Source organism: Eptesicus fuscus, chromosome 4 (genome assembly GCF_027574615.1).
Source record: "Eptesicus fuscus isolate TK198812 chromosome 4, DD_ASM_mEF_20220401, whole genome shotgun sequence".
Lineage (NCBI taxonomy): Eukaryota > Metazoa > Chordata > Mammalia > Chiroptera > Vespertilionidae > Eptesicus > Eptesicus fuscus.
The window spans coordinates 59,125,873-59,148,382 of record NC_072476.1 but is presented as its reverse complement, the minus strand read 5'-3'; the positions used below and the strand labels follow the sequence as shown (position 1 = coordinate 59,148,382).

The 22,510-nt window shown below is 40.9% G+C and overlaps 1 protein-coding gene and 1 pseudogene across 1 annotated transcript in view; both read left to right on the top strand.

The window, feature by feature from the left end:
- Nucleotides 1-22,510, top strand: part of FAM81B (family with sequence similarity 81 member B) — a 48,870-nt gene that overhangs the window by 8,171 nt on the left and 18,189 nt on the right. The window contains exons 4-6 of the mRNA XM_028149892.2: nucleotides 4,761-5,004; nucleotides 7,185-7,303; nucleotides 17,647-17,776. Coding sequence (XP_028005693.2) covers nucleotides 4,761-5,004; nucleotides 7,185-7,303; nucleotides 17,647-17,776 — 493 coding nt within the window. The remainder of the gene's footprint in view (nucleotides 1-4,760; nucleotides 5,005-7,184; nucleotides 7,304-17,646; nucleotides 17,777-22,510) is intronic.
- On the top strand, nucleotides 19,636-22,090 carry LOC103288771 (peroxisomal biogenesis factor 19-like; annotated as a pseudogene).

Genomic DNA, 22,510 nt, shown 5'->3' with positions numbered 1-22,510 from the left:
TAAGTTATTGATATAGATACAGTGTTTTCAGCTGCACATAAAAAAAACAACAGACAAACAAATTCCAACCAAAATGGCTTAAATGTAAGGACATTGATTAGTTCACATAAAAAAATCTAGAGTTTGATTAATTTAAAGGTTTAGCAACATCATCAAGAACCCAAGTGTTTTCTATCCTTCCTCCCTGCCATCCTCTTTCCCTCATGACCAAGTGGCTTTAAGAGTTCCCGTTATCCAGCACAGACATGACAACATCCAGCAAAGAGAAGGACAGTTTCCTCCTGTGTGTCTCTTCTTGAAGGCAAAGAAACCTTACCCAGAAGCCCCACACAGGCTTCTCCTGGAGTCTCACTGGCTAGAGTTCCTTCACATACTCCTCCCTAAACCAACTGCATCCCAGCCCAGAACAACAGGACCGCCATGATTAGCTTGCCTCCCCTGAAAGGCACAGGGGGCAGGAGGATGAAGCAAATCAGGCAGAAGGGAAGGATGACTATTGGCAAGGTAACCTACAGTGTCTGCCACACTGGGAACTCCTCAGAGAAAATCTAAATGAGAGGAATGCAGCATAATTTACAAGTCTCTGTATAGAACTGAAGACTGAAGATCAGATACCCTTTCATTGGCAAATTCAGGCTGCACATTGTCTAGAGGCGAGAAAGAAGCACTTGCTCAAGAAAAATGAGCAAATTTGCAGTCCACCACTAAGCTATGTGTCACCATCAGCCGGGCCCGACATCCTCCTCCCTCGCCCTGTGACTCATACATCCAGGGTAGCACTGTCAGCACGCTGGGGTTTTTAAGAGAATGGATTTTATCTAGACAAGGCTCCATTTGGTAATTTTCCAGAAGAACATTTTGAGTCAAATCTGATTAATGAAACCCCTTAGCAAAGCCTTCTTCATTGCTCAGATGTGCAAGTGGTAGGGAAGAGGAATCTCACCCAGGCAAAAGTGTTTTATGCTGCTTAAGAGAGGAAACTGTAATCCTTGAAGCTCTTAGAACTTGTAGCTTTATGAAACCATTTTTTCCTCCAATTTTCCAACAACTGAGCCTTAAGTGAACAAACAGTCCAGCTAGAGAAGTCAGTCAGTCAACAAATACTCACTGACCACCTACTATGTGTCAGGCACTCTTTTCAGTGTTGTGGAACAAGTTAGCGTGCCTGCGCAAAGGGAGCTTTCATTCTAGTAACGGAAGGAAGAATATAACCACAAACAAGTAAAGAAGATAAGTTTGGGTAATGACAAATGGCTATGGAGAGGATGAAATGGGATATTACGATAGAAACTGACTGAGGGGAAGGCTTGTCTCAGGAGGGGACATTGGAGGTGAGACCTAAACAATGAGGAGGCAGCCAGGAGTGACTGCAGAGAAAAGCTTTCCAAGCAGAAGAAACAGCAGGTGCCAAATCTCTGAGCTTGGAACTAGCTTGTTGTTCGAGGAACAGAAAGAGGGCCTGTGCGGTTGAATGAAAGGGAATGGGGGGAATAGTGAGAGGAGATGAGGTTGGAAAGGCAGGCAAAGATTGTATTCTCAGAGAATGGGTAAGCCACCAGAGGGTTTTACATAGGCAAGTGCTGTCATTTGCACTTTAAGAAAGACCCCTGTAGCTGCTGTGTGGAGGATGCAGTCTTTGTTAGGAGGGAAAGTAGAGGAGATAATAGCGGCCAAGACCAAGAAAGGAAGAAGTAAAGAAAGAGTAGATGTGGAGCTTGGGGACACGTCTGTCTGTCATTCTGCTACCACTATGTTAGGTCACATGAGTAGTGTTAATCAAATTGTGTCCCCTGCTGTTGATGATTATCTCCTAGAAAGATAGGAACATGAGAGTTAAGGTTAACATTGGATTTTGGAGTCAGACAGACATGAGTTTCAAATTCTGACCTTGCTATCCCAAACTGTGTGACTGTCCCTTTTTTCTGCCTCATACATTTCCTTCATCTGATCTCCCAAATCTCTATTTTATTCTTCAGCTAATCCCTCTGTCGTCTTTATCCCATGTTTAATTTTTCTTTATTTCAGTTATTATGTTTTTCATGCCTAATATTTCTACTGGCTTGCTTTTGATGTTTTCTAATTTTTTTGTTTTTATTTTGCTAATATCGTCCCTTATCTTTTCTCTTAATACATTCATTAGCTTTTGAACAATTTCTTATTGTATATATTTTTTATTTATCTTCTGTAGGAATCTGCTGTGCAGTAGCTTGTTTCATTGTTGGCCAGCTTTTTAAAAAACTATGCTCCTCAAATGCCCTGTTCTTTTGGCCTGGGAGTTCATGTGCTCCCAGGGATCTCAGCTAGATGTTGGTCTCCAGTGGAGTATTGTCAGCTCCAGTGAGCAGGTGCTTTCCTACCTTGGGGCATGTGGGGGTAGAACAGTGTAGAAACAACTGCCCAAGGTCAGTTGTTCCCCAAATTGGTTGTCATTATTGTTTCAGCTTCTCACCAACACAGGTCCCTGCCTTGCCTGAGCTTAGTCAGAGTCTGAAATTTGTCCCAAGGCCATAAGGGGAGAAGCAAAAGCAGAACTACAGTGGCCCCTCTTCCCCATTTTATCCACTTACAACTACGTCCGTCTCAGGCACCTGACTGAGGTTGGGCTGCCCAGGAAACAGGCTTGAGACAGAGATTGGTTTACTGTGGAGTGCTCTGGGATGCATGCCTGTGCAAGTGGAGGAAGGAGAACAATTGAGAAGGAAGAAAAGTGATGTGATGGAATGCAAGGAAGTATCAGCTGATCCCAGGAGCTCTGGAGCCGGGATGGTCCTCAAAGTTGTTCTGAGATAGAGCAAGTGTGTCAGGCCTTTAGACCCACACACTGCCCAACGTGGAATTTGCGCTGCCCTAGGAAGTGGGCATGGCCTTTGGCACAGTGTCTTCTTCACCAAGGCAGTTTCCAGAGAAGGCTAATAGCTGAGGGCTGTCCACTGGCAGCACTCCCAGAAGCTGGGGAGTAAGTCCCCCATCCCTGGCATATGACAGTACCCACTACACCTCCCACAGTCACCGGTATAAACTACCGCCCACTGCCCGACGGGGTTTTCCCCATTTTCTCATTCCCCCCCCCCTTCTAGGACCTCTGAGGTTTTAAGAGGGAGGGCAAATGGGAGACAGTGGTCATGCAAATTCAGCAGTTTGGTCAGGACCATGGTGAGCCCAGGAACTTGAACTCCCCAGGAGCTGGAACCCATTTCCTTTCTTCCTGTGCTCTGTCTCCCCAGCTGTCATGTTGTTCAGGGGCAGATTCACTCTACTGACTTGTTCACTCTAGACCTCAGCTCTCGCTTGCTGAGAGCTTCGATTTTCCTGGGGAGCTGGAGCTAAGAGGATCCCCCGAGAACCAACCAGGGCTGAGCAGAGGTGCACTGTGTCTGAACGAGCCTCACCCATGGGCTCTGCGTAGCCACAGGAAGCCCCGGCCATGGGGGACAGCAGCTTATTCCACGGGCCCCAAGTTTGTCCTGTGAGCCCCACAGAACCCCCATCACTTCTCAGGCCCTAGACCCTCACCTCAGAACGACTCCAGATTTGCTTTCCAGCAACGTTGTACTGATGGCATCGGGAGAACGGGGTGCAGGGAAAAGAACAGCTAGAGACAGAAGCCATTTACATGATGGTGACAGTGTTGGTTTTTTAAAAGGTTAAGCCCAATTCTACCACTGCCCCCACCCAAAAGTGTAGGCTGAACTTAGTGACCTGCTTCTAAGGAACACACTAAAGCAAAAATGCAGGTGTATGACTTCAGAGACTAGGTCACAAAACTAAGCACAAAAGTAGCTAATCCTTCAAGAAGTTTATCTGTGAAAGGAAGGAGTAACACGCTAATGCCAATGGGGGCAATCAGGATCTCATGTTCTTTACCTTATTATTAAACTAGTGCCCTGGTGACAGATTCGTGCCCATTGAAAGGAAATTAATTAGAAGGTGGCTGGCCGGGCAGGACTGGGCAAGACAGGCCAGACAGGCCCTTGGAGCCAACCTCCCATGGTCCCTCCCTGGCCAGCCGCACCTGGGGTGGCGCTGCGGTTCAAAGGGTGTCTGCTGAGTGAGTGGGGTCCCTCTGACAGATGGGGTCCCTCGGCCTGGCCTGCGGGGATTGGGCTGAAACTGGCTCTCCGACATCCTCTGAGGGGTCCCGGATTGCGAGAGGACAGTTCTCGGGTGATACACCCCGGAATTGGGCTCCCTCCTCTCTTGTTCTGGGGTGCGTCACCCAAGAACCGCTGCTGCCAAGTCACCCCAGCTTGGCAGCTCCTGCGTTGAGTGTCTGCCCTCTGTTGGTCATTGTGCATCATAGCTACTGGTCAGATGGTCACTTAGCTTTTTATATATATATATATATAGATAGCCCTAGCTTTTATCTTTTCCTCTTACTCTTCATTGAACTTCTGACTCATATGTTAATCTTTGCCTTTGAGCTCTCATTTCTTACAGCTATAAGGAAGCAGCCCTGTTCACAATACAGAATTAACAAGTATTAAATTTATGTGGATTCAACTTGGCTTGTTAGAATAATAGGTAAGATATAGAACAATTCCTGCTTGAAACATGAAAAATGCATGCTACAAGATCAAGGAGTAGGTCAGAACTGCTTTTTAGATGAGATATAAACCAAGATTCTAACCATGCAGGTGCTCAAGTCCTACCAGACTTCTCACAGGTGAGAAAATGCAGAAGTGAGCATACAGAGTACTGGTGCTGGCTCCTCCAAGCTCATTCTTGTAACGGCCCTGGTGTTGTTTCTCTTTCCTGACCAGGGGTCACTCTTTCCTTCCTGTCATTCCAAACACCCAGAGAAGTCAGATAGAAGACAAACTGCACAGCCAGGAGTGCACCATAGCTTTCCTCCTTGAGCAAGCTTTCCGCATCAAAGAGGACATCTCTGCTTGTCTTCAGGGGACCCAAGGCTTTCGAAAAGAGGAGCTGCTTGCCAGGAAGTTACTGGAAAACCATATCCAGACCATCACCAGCATCGTCAAAAATCTCAGCCAAAACATTGAGGTAGTTCTTTATTTCCCATATGTTGGCATCATTGCTTGTCAAAGACTATCAACCACCAATGTCATTTTTCAGGTATTTTTAAGAATAATAACCAGTGGTACATTAGTAAGTGTTTAACAATCAGCAATCAATTTTTTCCGGGTGATAAAAATATGATTTGCAGTGTTTGCCTGTTTGCATGGTGTAAATACTCTATGATTGATTTTGAATACCAACAGTATGTTACTGAACACAAAGATGAGAAGAGGTAAATGCGGTTGACTCTCGCAAACAGGTGCATGCTGATTGTAGCACAGCACTGAAACCTTCGGCAGTGACAGTTGTTAAATGTTTTTCCAGTCTGTTGTTTTTATCTTAATTATATTTATAATGTTTTTATAAGCTTTTTATAAACTTAAACATTCCAATATTTGGTTTTGTGGTTGCTCTCATTACTTTTAAAAATAGAAATTTCTTTATTCAAAGATGAAATAATCTCCTCTATTATCTGTCATTTTTATGGTTTAACATTTTATTTATTTATAATATATTTTTTCTAAAATCTACATTGATGTATGACATAAGGACCTAAATGGATTGTTTTCTAAATAAGTTACCAGAGAGCCCAATACCATTTGTGAAATTCCTTCCCCACTGATTTGTGAGTCTCATATATAGCCTATTTCTTTCTTAAATTTACCAACGACTCAATTCCATTTATCTATTTAGCTATACATATCTCTGTAGCTACACTGATTTACTTATCCTTATTTTATAAAATTTAGTAGGGCAAGTTCCCTTTCATCACTGTTCTCTACCAAAACAAAGCATAACACCTACTGTTATGATCTGAATGTTTGTGTCCCCAAATTCATATTTTGAAATCCTAATGTCCAATGTGGTGGTATTAGAAGGTGGACCTTGGGGACGTGCTTAGGCTGTGGGGGTGGAATGTTGGTGAATGGGATTAGTATCCTTATTAGAGAGATTCCACACAGCTCCCTAGGTCAGTGGTCGGCAAACTCATTAGTCAACAGAGCCAAATATCAACAGTACAACGATTGAAATTTCTCTTGAGAGCCAAATTTTTTAAACTTAAACTTCTTCTAACGCCACTTCTTCAAAATAGACTCGCCCAGGCCATGGTATTTTGTGGAAGAGCCACACTCAAGGGGCCAAAGAGCCGCATGTGGCTCGCGAGCCGCAGTTTGCCGACCAAGGCCCTAGGTAGTTGGCAGTCTGCAACCCAGAAGAGGGCGCTCACCAGAACCTTGTCATGTTGGCACCCCGATCTTGGACTTCCAACCTCAAGAACTGTGAGCTCCCCAGCTTGTGGTATTTTTATATGTACAGCAACCCAGACATCGACATCTACACACATGCAAAAACAAATAAAACCCAAAAAATAAAAAATTCTAGCTAGTGTTTTCGACACTTTTTTGTTTTCAATTAAAGCTTTACTTGCTCTCAAATTGTCTTGATCTGCCAGCTTATGATTCTGAATATGGTCTTTGAAATCTCTATAATTTGTTTGCTACAAAATATCTTCTTTTCCTCAGAAAATTCATAAATATAAGTTTAAATATAGTTCAGGCCTTGGTCATACACAGCAACTAAACTTGGATGTTTTTCCACACCACAAATTTGTTTTCCAAAGTCCCACACTCTCACTGTTTTCTGACTAAATATAAATTATTTTTATATATCCTGACTCTACACTGGAATTTGTTTAAGTGACATCATTTTACTTTCTATGGGCAAGCAAAATTTTTTCAATTATTAAATTAATATTTATATTATTAGTGCAAAAAATTTTCAAAAATTCTGTTCTTGGGACCTCCAACCTGGTGGTATAGAGCAGTCAGCTCCACTTCAGAACACCACGACATAATGAAGACATGGCTAAGGGCGGAGTCTGAGTAACATGTCAATATTTAAACACTGAGAGACTTAACATAAAATCTGGAGTTCTGGCTTCTGTTTAAACACTGTGAAACCATCATTCCCTCCAGGCAACAATCAGCCAGAATCAAGCCATCGCTGTCTCCCTGCGATAAAGCAGGGATCGCTTCTCTCTGACATTGGACTGTCACTATCAGTCTAACTAGGAAATGCATTCAATTGTTTAACCTCTGCTTTAAACGATACTTTTTTATCATGTGTGAAGAGAAATTAATAGGAATTTTGACTCAAACTTACAGATTTTAGAAGACCAAATAAGAGTCCGAGACCAGGCGGCCACAGGGACTAATTTTGCAGTACAGGAGCTGAACAGCAGACACCTTCAAGGAGTCGGAGACCTTCGAGGAAGAGTAGCCAGGTGAGAAGCAGCACATTAACTAATTAATGTTTAGCAGTCAGTTCTTGGCCACTGAATTCTCATTCCCAAATAAGTTCCATGTTGTGCCAAACAAGGTACTGTCTTTATATTAAGCTTAAGTTATGAGATGATAGTTGTAAAAGTGTGTCATAGAATTTGAAAACCTCATGCTTCCTTGTGAGATCCAAGGTTACAGAAAAGCGCCCTTATACAGAATGTCTAGTTTAATTCTTGTCTTTACAGCCCTCAGTGTCCAAATGCCAACGTCCAAAGACAGACCCTCATAACCACATATAAAATCCCCAAAGGTATCAAATTCTTATTAAACATTTAAAATATGTAAGAATTACATGTAAAATCTAACGAAAGGCATCTACTGCCAATGCATACAATTTTGAATAACATCTTATGTATGAGATTTCTAAATCAAAATAATTAATGGTATACATTCAGTAAATACCTTTAGGCATTTACAATGGCAGGACCACTCTGCTAGAAACATCAAAAATGGCTGACCATGAACACCTTCCCATCTCTACATCTTCTGCCACCACCTCTTTCCTCACTCCTGGATTACCCCTACCTCCATCTTGTTAATCACTCTGAAGTGTTAATCACCAAATAATAATTAGGTGATTAATACCTAAGACAAACTTCTCCATCCAACTCAATAAAAATGTATTAAGCACTTATATGCCAGGCAGTGTGATAGGAGTTAGGGATTCAGCAACACAGTCCCCATTCCTATAGCTGTTTACAGTCTACCTGGGAAAACAAAGCCACAAATATAAGTAATGAGGTGAGCACTATAATGAAAACCTGGGTGCTCTGGGAATATCCAAATTAGATTGGGGTGCAGGGGAGGCTTCCTGGAGGAGGTGACACTTGAGATGAGTTGTGAATGATTTGGGTAGCAGTCAGCTACACAAGGAAGGGTGGGAAAGGTACTTCACAAAAGAGAAATAACAGGTTCAAAAGAACCAAGGATGACTTATTATGACATGTTCAAGGGCCTACCTGTGAGAAGAGTATTTTAGTTCTGATATTTTGGGATTTGCATTTAGGGAGAGATAGGAGATTGGGAGATAAAGCTAGAGAAGTGGTTCAGAATTAGGAGGGACCTCATGGGTCAAGCTAAAGAGTTTGAACTTTATGTAGAAGGTTATACATAGCCATGGGAAAATTTTAAGTAAATGGATGACATAATTTGTAGTGACATTCTAGTGTAACTTAATTGATGGGGTATAGGAAGAAGGAAGCCTATGGCAGCAAAAAAACAGTAAGAAATGTCAAGGGCCTAAACTAAGCCCTAGCCATGAAAGTTCAGGCCAGGTAACACAACACAGACTTTAGGGAAGCAGAATCTACAGGATAATACCTGTGTGTGTGTGTGTGTGTGTGTGTGTGTGTGTGTGTGTGTGTACAATATGCAATTATAATATGCATATATAATTAACTATACTATGTATAAAATATATCTTACTAGAGGCCCAGTGCACGAATTCATGAATGGATGGGGTCTGGTCAGCCTGCCCCGATCAGGGCCAATCTGGGGCAGGGCTGGCCAGTGGGGAGGGCCCATGGGCGATTGGCCAGCCAGCCCAACCCCTGGTCGAACTCCCAGTTGAGGGGACAATTTGCATATTAGCCTTTTATTATATAGGATATTTTTAAAATATATTAAATTCCTACTTTATTATATATATTTGATACATACAAAAAAATTTATCATTTTTATGTAAGTTATGAAGCAAGATAATAAAACAAACACTCTACTTAGATGTGCCATAATTTTGCAAAGAAGATAAACACCAAACATCTGTTTTGAATGAAACTTGGGATTTGGCTCCATTTGGTGGTATACTGATAACACTCCAACCATTTATTTCCTTCTGCAAACTATTTACAAATCTTATATTTTACTCTTGTAAATCCTGTCTTATATACAAGACAAAATAACAAACAGATTTAATTGAAGCCAAGAGAGAAATGAAATAATATCAAGGAGAAGATGTATAATTCTCTTTGCTCATTCTTCTGTTTTGTTTTCTTTTTTAAATAAAAAGTGTGTATATTTAAGGTGTACAACCTGATGATATACTTATCCATCATAAAATACTACAGTCAAGCTAATTAACTTTCTCCTCACACATAGTGCCTTTTTTTGTGAACAGAGCCACTGAAATTTACTCCTAGTACATTTCCACTCTTCAATACAGTATTAAATACTAGTGGCCCAGTGCACAAATTTGTGCACATTGAAAGGAAATTAATTAGAAAAATATTTTAATATCGCTATTTGCCCTTTTTCTAAAATAGAAGTGTCAACCAAATTCACGATCGACAGTGACAGGTTGAAACACACACGTGCAATTGGCACCAGTGAGAGCTTTATATGTATTGCGCATGTACGAGTCAACTTGGCCTTTTATATATAGAGAGAGAATAAACTTGCTCAATTAGACCTGCTTTCTAATGTAGCTAAACTTTTTCCAGCCCAGTGAAGCACCCCAACTTTTCTTTCAGGTAATTGTCAGCAACACAGCAGTAAATATCAATACAAAGCAGATTATTATTGTAGATCATGCAGGGAGAACAAAGGGTAAAATATTTAACTGCAGCAGTGTTTGACTATATTCTGTGCAGTGAGAAAACCTGAAGTCATTTTCAAGGTCCACCATTTCTTCTTTTCAGTCGGGTCAAGTTTCTAAGCTTCCTAAAACTCCGTTTTCCAGCTAATTAAAAGAAAATAGGATTCCACTGAGTCTCATTTCTACCTACTCCAGGACTTCTGTGAGGATCAAATGAGATGAGGCATGGGAAAATGCTTCACAGACATTTGGTTACAGTATAAAGTGTTTCCACCTGAGGCTAGTCGTCGCTAGGGAGAGGAAGCCAGGTGTTGCTACTTGACGTAATTACCCAGGTGGTCAGACACTTAGCATATTAGCCTTTTATATAGATAGAAGATTAGATAGTTATGATGCTGTAGACTATAGGTCTCTAGACTAATGAACCCTTAACTAAACTTTGTACACTTTGACCAACATCTTCCCATTTTCCCACCTTTCATCCCTGATAACCACATTCCACTCTGTGCCTCTGTGTATTTGACTTCTTTAGATTGCACATATAAGTGAGATCATGGAGTTTTTGTCTTTCTGGGTCTAGCATATTTTACTTATAATGCCCTTCAGGTTAATACATGCCTCAAATGCTAATATCTCCTTTTTTTGAGGCTGAAAATGTGTGTGTGTGTGTGTGTGTGTGTGTGTGTGTGTGTGTGTCACAATTTCTTTCCATTCATCCATCAACAGACACTTAGGCTGTTTCCATAGCTTGGCTATTGTGAATATTGCTGCAATGAACATGGAAGTACAGATATTTCTTCCAGGTACTGAATACATTTCCTTTGGGGGTATACTGTTATTCAAAAGAGGGATTGCTGGGTGTTATCTGTTTTTAGTTTTTTGAGGAACCTACATACTGTTTTCTATAACGGCTGTCCCAATTTATGTTCCTGCCCACAGTGTACAAAGGTTCCCTTTGTTCCATATACTCAACATTTTTCTCTCTTTTTTTTTTTAATATAATAGCCATCCTAACAGGTCTGAGGTGATATCTCATCATGGTTTTGATTTTAATTTCCCTGCTGATTAGTGATGTTGAGTATCTTTTCATGTACCTGTTGGCCATTTGTATGTTATCTTTGGACAAATATCTATTCGGGTCCTTTGCCCATTTTTTAAAAATATATTTTTATTGATTTCAGAGAGGAAGGGAGAGGGGAGAGAGATGGAAACATCAATGATGAGAGAGAATCATTGAATCACTGACTGGCTGCCTCCTGCACGCCATCTACTGGGGATCAAGTCTTAGGGCTTTCAGCCAGATTCTGCACACCATCTACTGGGGATCAAGTCTTAGGGCTTTCAGCCAGATCCATCCCCAGTAGATGGATCAAGCATGTGCCCTGACTGGGAATCAAACTGGCGACCTCTTGGTTCATAGGTTGATGCTCAACCTCTGAGCCACACCGGCTAGGCCCTTTGCCCATTTTTTTAAAATAATGTGGCCATTTAAAACCACCTCTTTGTTTTCTGTGGTCCCAGGGGATGCCCACATGAACCCCATCAGCTCTCAGAGAATGGGAACCAGTCTTCCAGGTGGCAGCTACAAAAGTTGAAGTGTTTGATGTGTAGTTCAAACCCTTCACTCCTCAGGAAGAAGGTGGGATTTGGGGGCTCCCTTCCAATTGCAAGGCACTGTGCTAGGGATGGAGTTTGTGGGCATTCGTGTGTCTCAGCTTTTCCTATCCATTTCGATGTAGATATTTTCTTATTCATCCCATATGTAAAGAGTCTCTAAACTCGTTTCCATATTTTTCTTCAGAGGGAATTGATCCACAAGCAGAAGTTTATTTGGTGTGTCTGAGGGAAGAGTGAAAAGCAAGAGGCTCCTATTCCTTCACCTTCCCCCACAACTGCTTGCTTACCTTGCCCTTCAATCTTAAGCAGTGGTTTGAAGACAAGGTCTTATTTTTCCTTGAAATGTCTTCCTTTTATTAAAGTGTCTTCAATCTACCTGGTCATCTGCAACAGAATCTGGCTGAAAGTCCTAAGACTTAAATACACTTTTCCTCTCCTCTTCCTTGTCTGTATTTTTGACATGCAATTGACGAATGGACAAACTGAGGCAGATTAATTACTATCTTTCCACATATACTGACCTTAATTTCAGTTAGCATTTTGGCATAAGAGAAATTAAGTTGATTTTTTAACATAATTCTTAGCATTTTATTGCTTCATAAATCAAACTCTGTATTCAATAACTATAATACGTTTTACATTTGACACCATATTTTCCATCCCAATAAAGTGGCGGTCTAAAAGCCAGTACTTCCAATGAGATGGTGTTCTCAGAGCTGTCTGCCCTGCTTCTGAAGCCCGCTCCTCTATTCAATAGATTAGCTACATACGGAAGAGGAAAAGGCGAGCATGTAAAGGGATGGCTCTGATTCACCCTCTGCAGCAGCAGCCAGACGAGGCCAACCCTCTGGGGCCACCGTTGGCTATTTGGGACCCTGCGACAAATCCACATATGAAAAAAATGACAAATTGTGTTTATGTGAGATTAGAAGCAAAAGGCACCCCCTTTGAAGAAACAATGGTATTATGGATATTGTCAACTTTTAAAAGGTAAAGAGTGGGGACTTCTAATTAAAGATAGTACAGACATGTTTACTCCACTCTTCTCACTTGAGATGTCTCGATGCAAGTTAAAAATAAAAGGAAAACAAAACCTCCATCTTTAATATAGTATGGAAGTTGCCACAACCGGTGACCCCAAGCAGAGCACACTTACCAAATACTGGTATTTGGACTGATAGAGTCCTCCTCAGACCTTAAATACAATGATTTCCTTCAAAACAAGGCTCATGATCTTGAAAAGTGTAGGCCAAATAATTTGAATAGAGCACCACTACTGAGGGGCTTGGGTGGCTCGCAGGAGAGATCAGAGATACCCCTGTAGAGGTTCAGGTCAGCAACACAGAATGCTGGGGAGGTGTAGCTGAAGACGTAAGCATACTACTCATCATCTAGGACCTACCTTCCTCTTTCCAATTTATGCCCAAGAGAAACGCGCTGAAGGGCAACATGATGAGGAAGGTGAGGAGGCTAGTGTCACAACACAGAATCTATGACAATGATCTGCCGTGAGATACACAATCTGGATTTTGAAGAGAAAATGGGGAGATGTGCCCCCGCCCCCCTGCAAAAAAAAAAAAAACCTGACTAGGGAAAGGCTATGATCCTGCATAGAGGATATGATCTGCTCTGCACCAAACCACATACTCGCTAATCTGCAGGTAGCCGGAACCATTTTAAAAAGTAAGAGTGGTAGTTAGGGAGAATTTAGCCTGTGCATAAAAAATCACCACCACCAACATCAATGATAGACAGATGATAGTAGATAGATAGATAGATAGATAGATAGACAGACAGACAGATAGATAGAAGATAAAGATAAAAACATAAGGCTGATGAATACATCTTATAAGAGGAATTACCCAGAAAAACACAGGAAGGGTTCAAGGTTTCAAAGAAATTAAGACCAAAAGAAACATAACAGATTGCAGATTGAACAGGTACATGTAATTTTGCTTCTTCCAAAAGCCCCACAAATCTATAGTAAAAAGATTTTCTCTTTAAAACATCAATTCACAAAGACTGGCGATATCAGCACAGAAATATTAGAACCTAGAAAACAGATGGACATGTGGAAACTGACAGACATAATAAAACGAAAAGCTGTGAGATAAGCTGAAAATGACTTAGTTTTGCACCACAGAATTCTGAAAAGGTTTAGGAGTTGGCTGTCCCAGCAGTCTCTGCAACTAGGACTAAAGGTGGCACTTGCCTCTAGGGAGCAGGATTGAGAGGCAGAGCAAGGAACCACTATAATTATTAGCCTGTTAGTTATTATTGACTTTTAAACTTTAGGCATATTTTACTTTGATAAAAATATGAGGTGAAAGGGTTCCCCCCAAAACAGATGATCAGGTAACAAAAGGAGATAGGTAGACTAATTATTCAGGAATAAGGTGGAAAAAAATTAAAATATTACAAAGATTAAATCATGTTTAGACGTCCCAAAATAGAATAAATACAACTAAAGGTAATAGAGTTATTAAAAAAACAAAAATAAAACAAGCATCAGCAAACCACACAAAATAAAGAGAAAATGTTTTTCAATATAAAAATGCTTATAGAGAAATGGTATTTATGGCAGACAAGTAACATTCATTCCACATCTACCTGATAGGAGTTCCTGAGGAAGCAGCAAAACAAAGTCTTCAGAAGAAAAATACTCCAGGATATAAGAGATTTGAATTTGTAGCTCGAAATAAAAAAATTAAAAAAAAAGTAACCTTGGAAAAATTCATATAAGAACAACTAAACCAAGATATCCTGGTTGAAGTTAATGAGAAAGAATCATTAGATATCTAGGTTGACAAGACAGATCACATGAAACAAGGGAAAAAAATGTAGTCACCTCAGATTTCTCCACCTTAACCAATGCCAGAAAAGAATGGAGCAAAACCCACCATGTTCTGAACAAGAAAAAAGTAACCCAGTAATGTTATCTTAAACGAGGTACCTTTCAAGGATAAGAGAACAGATAGGCATTCTCAAGCACTCAAGAACTTGATTCCAATACTCCTAAGGCCTTCTTTTGAAATCTGGATGGCAAAATCTGGCCAACCAAGGAATAAATCAATATAAGGATCTCAGGAAAGAAATCATGGTTTAAAAAGACTGTCAGTGAACACAGGATCTAAATGTAGAATGAAGATTAAATAACAGTGGGAAATCTAGTAACAGAACACAGTGTAAATGTCATATAACTTGACATTTTAAAATAGAAGATTATGAACAAAAACTTTTGAATAAACCAGTATATAAACTTATTTCCTCAAGTTTTGGCATATGGTCAATAAATAATGTCTAAAGTTGAAAGGGTAAGTATAAAAAGTTTGAGTCCAATCTACAATAGCTTTTTTTTAAATTTAATAAATCTTTATTTTTCAGATTATTACAATTGTTCCTCTTTTTTCCCCCCATAGCTCCCCTCTACCCAGTTCCCACCCCACCCTCTGCCCTTACCTCCCCCCAATTGTCCTCATCCATAGGTGTACGATTTTTGTACAGTCTCTTCCCACACTCCCTACATCCCTTTCCCCCTAAGAATTGTCAGTCCACTCCCTTTCTATGCCCCTGATTCTATTATATTCACCAGTTTATTCTGTTCATTAGATTTTTAATTCACTTGATTTTTAGATTCACTTGTTGATAGATATGTATTTGTTGTTCATAATTTTTATCTTTACTTTTTTCTTCTTCTTCCTCTTCTTAAAGAATACCTTTCAGCATTTCATATAATACTGGTTTGGTGGTGATGAACTCCTTTAGCTTTTTCTTATCTGTGAAGCTCTTTATCTGACCTTCAATTCTGAATGATAGCTTTGCTGGGTAGAGTAATCTTGGTTGTAGGTTCTTGCTATTCATCACTTTGAATTTTGCTCTTGGCATTTTAATTATGATGTGTCTTGGTGTGGTCCTCTTTGGATTCCTTTTGTTTGGGGTTTTGTGCACTTCCTGGATTTGTAAGTCTATTTCTTTCACCAGGTGGGGGAAGTTTTCAGTCATTATTTCTTCAAATAGGTTTTCAGTATCTTGTTCTCTCTCTCCTTCTGGCACCCCCATAATTCGGATGTTGGTACGCTTGAAGTTGTCCCAGAGGCTCCTTACACTATCTTCAAATTTTTGGATTATTTTTTCTTTTTGCTTTTCCAGTTGAGTGTTTTTTGCTTCTTTGTATTTCAAATCTTTGACTTGATTCTTGCGGTCCTCTAGTCTGCTGTTGGGTCTCTGTATAATATTTCTTATTTCAGTCAGTGTATGTTTAATTTTTAGTTGGTCCTTTTTCATATTCTCGAGGGTCTTGCTAAATTTATTGGCCTTTTCTAAGAAATTCTTGAAAAACCTTAAAACCGTGATTTTGAACTCTATATCCAGTCGTTTGCTTTCCTCCATTTCTTTCATTTGTGATCTGTTTCTTTGTCTCTGCATTTTCACTGCTTCCCTGAGTTGGTAGAGTAGCTTTGTGTGCTAGGTGTCCTATAGGGCCCAGTGGCTCAGCCTCCCCAGTTACATGAGGTGGACACTCTTGGTGCACCCCTTTGTGGACTGTGTGCACAGCCTTGTTGTAGTTAAGTCTTGATTGTTGTTGGTATCACTGGGAGGAATTGACCTCCAGGCCAACTGGCTGTGAGGATCAGCTGTGTCTATGCTGGGAGAACTTCTGTGCTGCAGACACCCTTATGAGACAAGACTTGCAAAATTGCAAAAGCCTCTGTGCTCAGCTTGGATGGGGCAGAGTCTCAGGGCAAAGCAGATAGCCTTGGCTTCCTGTCAGCCCTGCCCCATGAGGCCCCTGGGTCTCAGTGTCCCTCAGTAATCGCTGCAAGCATCTCTGAGAGAAAGCCACCCTCAAGTTTTGCCCGCTGCCAGACAGTCCAGTTTCTCCCCAAATGGGTCTGGGTTCCCAGATTCTCGCCCGGAACTGGAGTTCAGTGCAGTTGGGAGCTTCCGTCTCCCTCCCACTAGAGAAAGCCAGCGGCGCACTCAGCAGTCAGTCCTCTCCGCTCGCGCTCGCGCACCTCCAAACCTCTACCTTTCACAGCTCCCCTGAGTCTCCGTGTGCTTTTCTCTTTTCCTGACAGTCCAGATTCCCCCTGTATGAGTCCGGGTCCCCGGGATCTCTCCCGGAACTGGGGTTCAGTGCAGTCGGGAGCTTCCATCTCCCTCCCGCTTGGGATAGCCATGCAGGCACTCAGCTGCCCGTCCTCTCCATGCGCATGTGTCTCTGTACCTCAGCCTTTTGCAGCTCCTCTGAGTCTCCATGTGCTTTTCTCTTTCCTTCTAGTTGTAGTATTTCCACTCAGCCAGCTTTCCTGTGGTTCTGGATGATGTCTGTTTTGTCTTTTAGCTGTAGTTTTGAAATTGTTGTACGAGGCAGCAGTTTAGGTGTTTACCTATGCCGCCATCTTGGTTTCTCAACCTACAATAGCTTTTTATATAACATTTTTTAAGAAACAAATATCTCTTGTAGTGAAGGTATACATGTCCTATATAATAAAAGCCTAATATGCAAATCGACCAAATGGCAGAACAACCAGTCACTATGACATACACTGACCACCAGGGAGCAGATGTTCAATGCAGGAGTTGCCCCCAGCCCGCAGGCCCCAGGCCAGACAAGGCAGGTGCCAGCGGGAGCCCCCCCCCCCCCCTCCCAATCGCCCTGCTGGTTGCCACACAGATTGGCCCTGATTGCCAGCAGGCCTAGGGACTGTACCCATGCATGAATTTTGTGCATTGGGCCTCTAGTATATATATATACTCTAGTATATATATATATACACACACACACACACACACACACAATTATATATAGAAAATATTCCCCAAATATAAAAACCTGTTGGAACTCCTATGACTGAGTTAACAATAGGCTGAAAAATCTAAAATTTCTCCCCAGTTAACCCCAATGTCTTCACCTAGTCCAACTCAGTTCTCTGGTTTGGCCCAGAGTATTATTATCCAGCCTGGTTTCTCTCTCATCAGGAAGAGAAGAGGAAAATTAAGAAGAGTCCTATTTATGCTCCTACATCTACCAACTCATTATTCAAGGAAGTTTAGAACTTTTGCCATCAAATGAATGCACAGATCCTACTGTAGTATTTAAAATGTTATGACCAATGTCCATCTTGCCACCAGATGTGATGCCAGCATTGTGAAGCTTTCTGGAGACATTCATTTCATCAGGCACGAGTACCGGCAAATTGAAAATACGATTCAAGAGCTCATATCTTCCCTAGAAAATGTTTCTAAGAACTTGGATATGAAGGTAACTGAAAATGATGGAATTCTTATATTATGTGTTACTGCCCGAAGATCATTATAGTTTATCAAAATGCTCAGTCAAGTGGTAATTGTTCCAAAGAACTCTTTACTTCCAAAGGGTTTAAATATGACAGCTCATGCCCACACACCATGAGTACTGTCAGTTCAATCAACAAGTATTTAATGACTGTCTCCTATGTATCACCGCATCCCCCATCAAATATGCCACTCGATTCCTTCCGCTCTGGGTCCCCTCAAAGACTGTAGAACTGAGAATTACAAACAAAAGAATTTCCCATGACAGCTATTATTATTCAAATCCCAACATAAATGTGAGTTGATTATGTTACATCCCTGCAATGGGTATTATCTCTTACAAAATAATATACAAGATCACTGGCCTGGATGTTAAAGACCATCTCTCTACACTGACCCCTGCTTATCTCTTCGGCTCACCCTCTGTGCCTCCTGGTTCACCTTTGATACCCAGTGATACTGCACTACCCTGCAAGGAGGTCCCCTCCTTGAGTTTCGCCCGCTGCCAGACAGTACTGCACGGCCTCTATCTTCTTGTTTGTTTGTTTTTGCCTAAAATGTCTCTCCCCTTTCTCGTGCAGTTAGTGGTTTGACTAAAAGAGCCAGTGCAAAGTCTCTGTGCCCCACATGCCTGATGTGAAACAAGCACATCTCTCCTAAAGCTGTTTGAGCAGAACGAAGTGGAAGTTCTTTGGAAACTGGGGATGATGAAAGTTTGGTGTTTGATTATTTGCTTATTTGCTTCTGGGAGCCAGTTTATTAAGAGCAGAAGGTTCACAGGAGCACACAGCATTAGGACTATGTCCAAGTTTACTCCAGTCCCCTGGGGCTCCACTTGTCCACCCCCCTATGCACCCATCTAATTATTCCTAATCGTTTTTTGTGTACTCTCTTCGTTTTTCAAGGTATTCAATTCTGTTCACAACAAATAGGACAAATTTATCTCTGGTTTTCTGATTTAATACCTAATTACTTTTTTCTTAAGGCTTGACCAGAACTTCTGGAACATCGTTAAATAAAAGTTGTCATAGAAGGCAAACTTATTTGGTTCCTGATTATATTGGAAAGGTTTTTGCTGTTAACTGTTGATTTGATATATTTTTTAACCATGTTAAGAAAGTATCCATCAATTCCCACTTTGTTTTCATTAGGACTGAACATTTAATTTTACCAAATGCCCTTTAGACATCAACAAATGTGTGAATCACCACATTGATTGTTTTTCAGTTTGGGTTTGTTTACTTTTTTGGCCTTCTCATGTGCTGTGTCATTACGTTTCCCAATACTAAAACACATTCTTGCATTTCTGTAATAAAATCTATGCAGTCCCTGTGTAGTATTTGATTCTGTATCTAAGTTCAAAAGTGAAGTGACATTGGCCTGTAGTTTCTCTCCTTAGTTTTTTTTAAAACAGGTAATGCATACATATGGTCCAAAAATCAAAACCATATAAGATAATGTATCCTGAGAATTTTCACTCTTACCTCTGTCACCAATTATCACATTCTTTCATGCCCCTCATAGGTAATCATTTTTACCAGTCTGTTGTGGATCCTCTCAATATGCCTTTATGCAGATACAAGCAAATGCAAATACACATTCTTATTTTCCCCTTTATTACACAAGAGATAGCATATTATAAATATTACAATGCATCTATCTCTTTTTTCCCCTGAACAAATATATCTTGGAGGTCCACTATATCAGGACATGGAGAGCTTACTCATTCTTTGTAAACAAGTGCATACTCTTCCTTTGTATATACTAGTTCATTTCACTCTCATCAGGGACATTTGGTTCTTTTCAATATTTTGAAACAATGCAGGAATGGATAACCTGGCACTTAAGGCATTGTGTGTATATGTAGGTATGTCTGCAAGATAAATATCAGAAGTGGGATTGCTGGGTGAAAGGTACATGTGCTTGCTATTTTGAAAGATCTTGTTCCCTGCAGGAATTTTACCATGTTGCACACCCACCAGCAATAAGTAAAATGTTCTAGATCTCCATTGCCTCACCAATGACTATTGTTCGACTTTTCAATTTTGCCATTCTTATAGGAAAAAGGGCGCATCTCTGTGTTTTAATTGGCCTTTCTTATTATGAATGAGATTGAGCATCTTTTCATATATTTAAGAGCCATTTGTCTATTTTTTTTTCAGTAAGCAGTCTGTTCGTGTCTTTTATCCATTTCCCTATTGGCCTAGGAGGTTATATATATATATTGCAAATAGATCTTCCCAGTTTGTTGTCTTTTGACATGCATATGATCTCTATTTGTAGCTGAATTTATGCATCTTATCTATTGTGGTTTCTGGAATTTCAAGCCACAGAAAGAGTTTCCCTACACAAAGGCTTGAAAGGATTGCTCATACTTTCTTCTAGCATTTTCAATGTTTTATTGTTTGCATTTAAATACTTGATCCATTTGGATTTTTCTTAGCATAGGATGTGTCTTTATTATTTTAATTATTGAAACCTTATAGCATTTTTAATGTCTGATAGGGCTAGTCCTTTCCATTGCTTTCTTTTTTCCCTTTTCTGGGTGATAATTGTTTTTGCACATGATTTTAAAAACCTAATTCCAGCAAATAATCAACAAATACACTTTGCTTTAATTTTATTGAATCATAATAAATTTATAAATTAACTTTAGCATTGACCGTCATAATGCTGAGTGTTTTACCTAAAAACATAGAATGCTTCCCATTTGTTCAAGTTTGCTCTTATACCCATCAGGAGGGGTTTCAAATTTTCCTCATATGATTTTGGTATCATTTCTTCTTAAATGTATTTCAAGATTTTATTTATTTAGTTTATTGTAATGGGATTTCATTATATCTTCTGACTAGTTGTTAGTTTTATATTTGAAAGATATATTGATTTTATTATCCACTAATTTAGTGAATTCTCTTCTTGATATTAGTAATTTTTCAGTTGTTTTTTGTTTTCCCAGGCACACAATCATATAATTTTTAAAGAAATTTACCTCATCTTTTTCTATTTTCATACAAATAATTTTCCCCCTTTCCTAACTGCTTTTATTAATAACTCCAGTGTAATATTAATACAGCAGGGGGGAGGGGGGCTAACTGCTTTGGTTCCTGATTTTAACAGAAATTACTCCTCTGTTTCCTTTATGAAGGGGAAGTAAGTTTTCTCTATAAACATGCTTAATACACAACTATTCCTATTTTATTAAGGTTGTTTATTTTTTAATCAAGAATTATAAATGTTGCTAATGGCCTCTTCAGCATTTGTGGAGATAATCATATGAGGTTTCTCCTCAGTTTTACTAGCATAATTATTCACATTAATATATTTCCTATTATTAAACCATCTTTACTTTTTAAAAAATAAATTGCACTTGATTATATTTTTTATTCTGCAGCTGGATACTGTTTGCTGATATTTTATTTAAAAATCTTGGGGGACTGTGGGGTTAGGGCCGACAAGGGCCAGGAATTGGAAGAGCTTCTGGAAAGTGCTCTGGATGATTTCGATAAGGCCTGACCCTCCCCAGACCCCCTCCTACCACCACGGCCCCTGATGCTTCAGGGCCCCAGAAGAGGTCGCCAGGAGACACTGCCAAAGATGCCCTCTTCGCCTCCCCAGAGCAGTTTTCCCAGGAACTATTGAGCTGGCTTCCCAGGCCACCCCCGCAGTTGAAAAGGCAATGGAGTTGGCTGAGGAAGAGCCCCACCTGGTGGAGCAGCTCCGGAAGCTCGCAGGCTGCTGGAAGAGGGGAGTGCTGTAACTTCCCAACAAGAATTCACTTCTTGCCTGAAGGAGACACTACGTGGACTGGCCAAAAATGCCACTGATCTGCAGAACTCAGGCATGTCAGAAGAGGAGCTGCTGACCAAGGCCATGGAAGGGCTGGGCACGGAGGAAGGGGATGGTGAAGGAAACAGCCTCCCCTTAGGCAGAGTATCATGCAGAACCTACTGTCCAAGGATGTGCTGTACCCATCCCGGAAGGAGATCACAGAAAAGTGTCCCGAATGGTTGCAGAGTCACCGGGAATCCCGACCTCCAGAACAGTTTGGAAAATATCAGGAACAGCACCGTGTTATGGGCAAGATACGTGAGCAGGTTGAAGCAGAGACCCCCAGAAGGCTCGTTTTGAGACAGTGCTGGACCTTATGCAGCAGCTATAGGATTGGGGCCATCCTCCAAAACAGCTGGCTGGGGAGAAGCCTCCTGGCCTCAACTTTGACCTGGATGCCCTCAATCTGTCAGGCCCACCAGGTGCCAGTGGCGAACAGTGTCTGATCATGTGAAACACAACACATTCCCTCCCTGACTGCCAGCCATGGGGAACATCTGGAGAACCACTGGGAGCTGAGGCAGAAGTGTTGTCGTGGGAGTGGTCTGCCCGCTGCCTCCTGTCTTCCCACCCAAGATGGTGCCATCCCAACTGAGGCTTTCCCCGACTTCCTAGGAATAATACCTGTTCTGCAGGCCATTTCTGTGAGCCCTTCTGATTGTGGTTCCTGCTGCTAGCAAAGGCCCAGCTACCCACCTGGTGAAGGAAGGAATCCCTTGTTATATACACTAATGTTCACTGTTGAACCCAGGGACTTTGTGCCTTGTCTCCACTCCCCTTTCTTTTTTTTTATATTTTGATTTTTTAAAGAGAGGAAGGGAGAGGGATAGAGAGTTAGAAACATCGATGATAGAGAAACATCGATCAGCTGCCT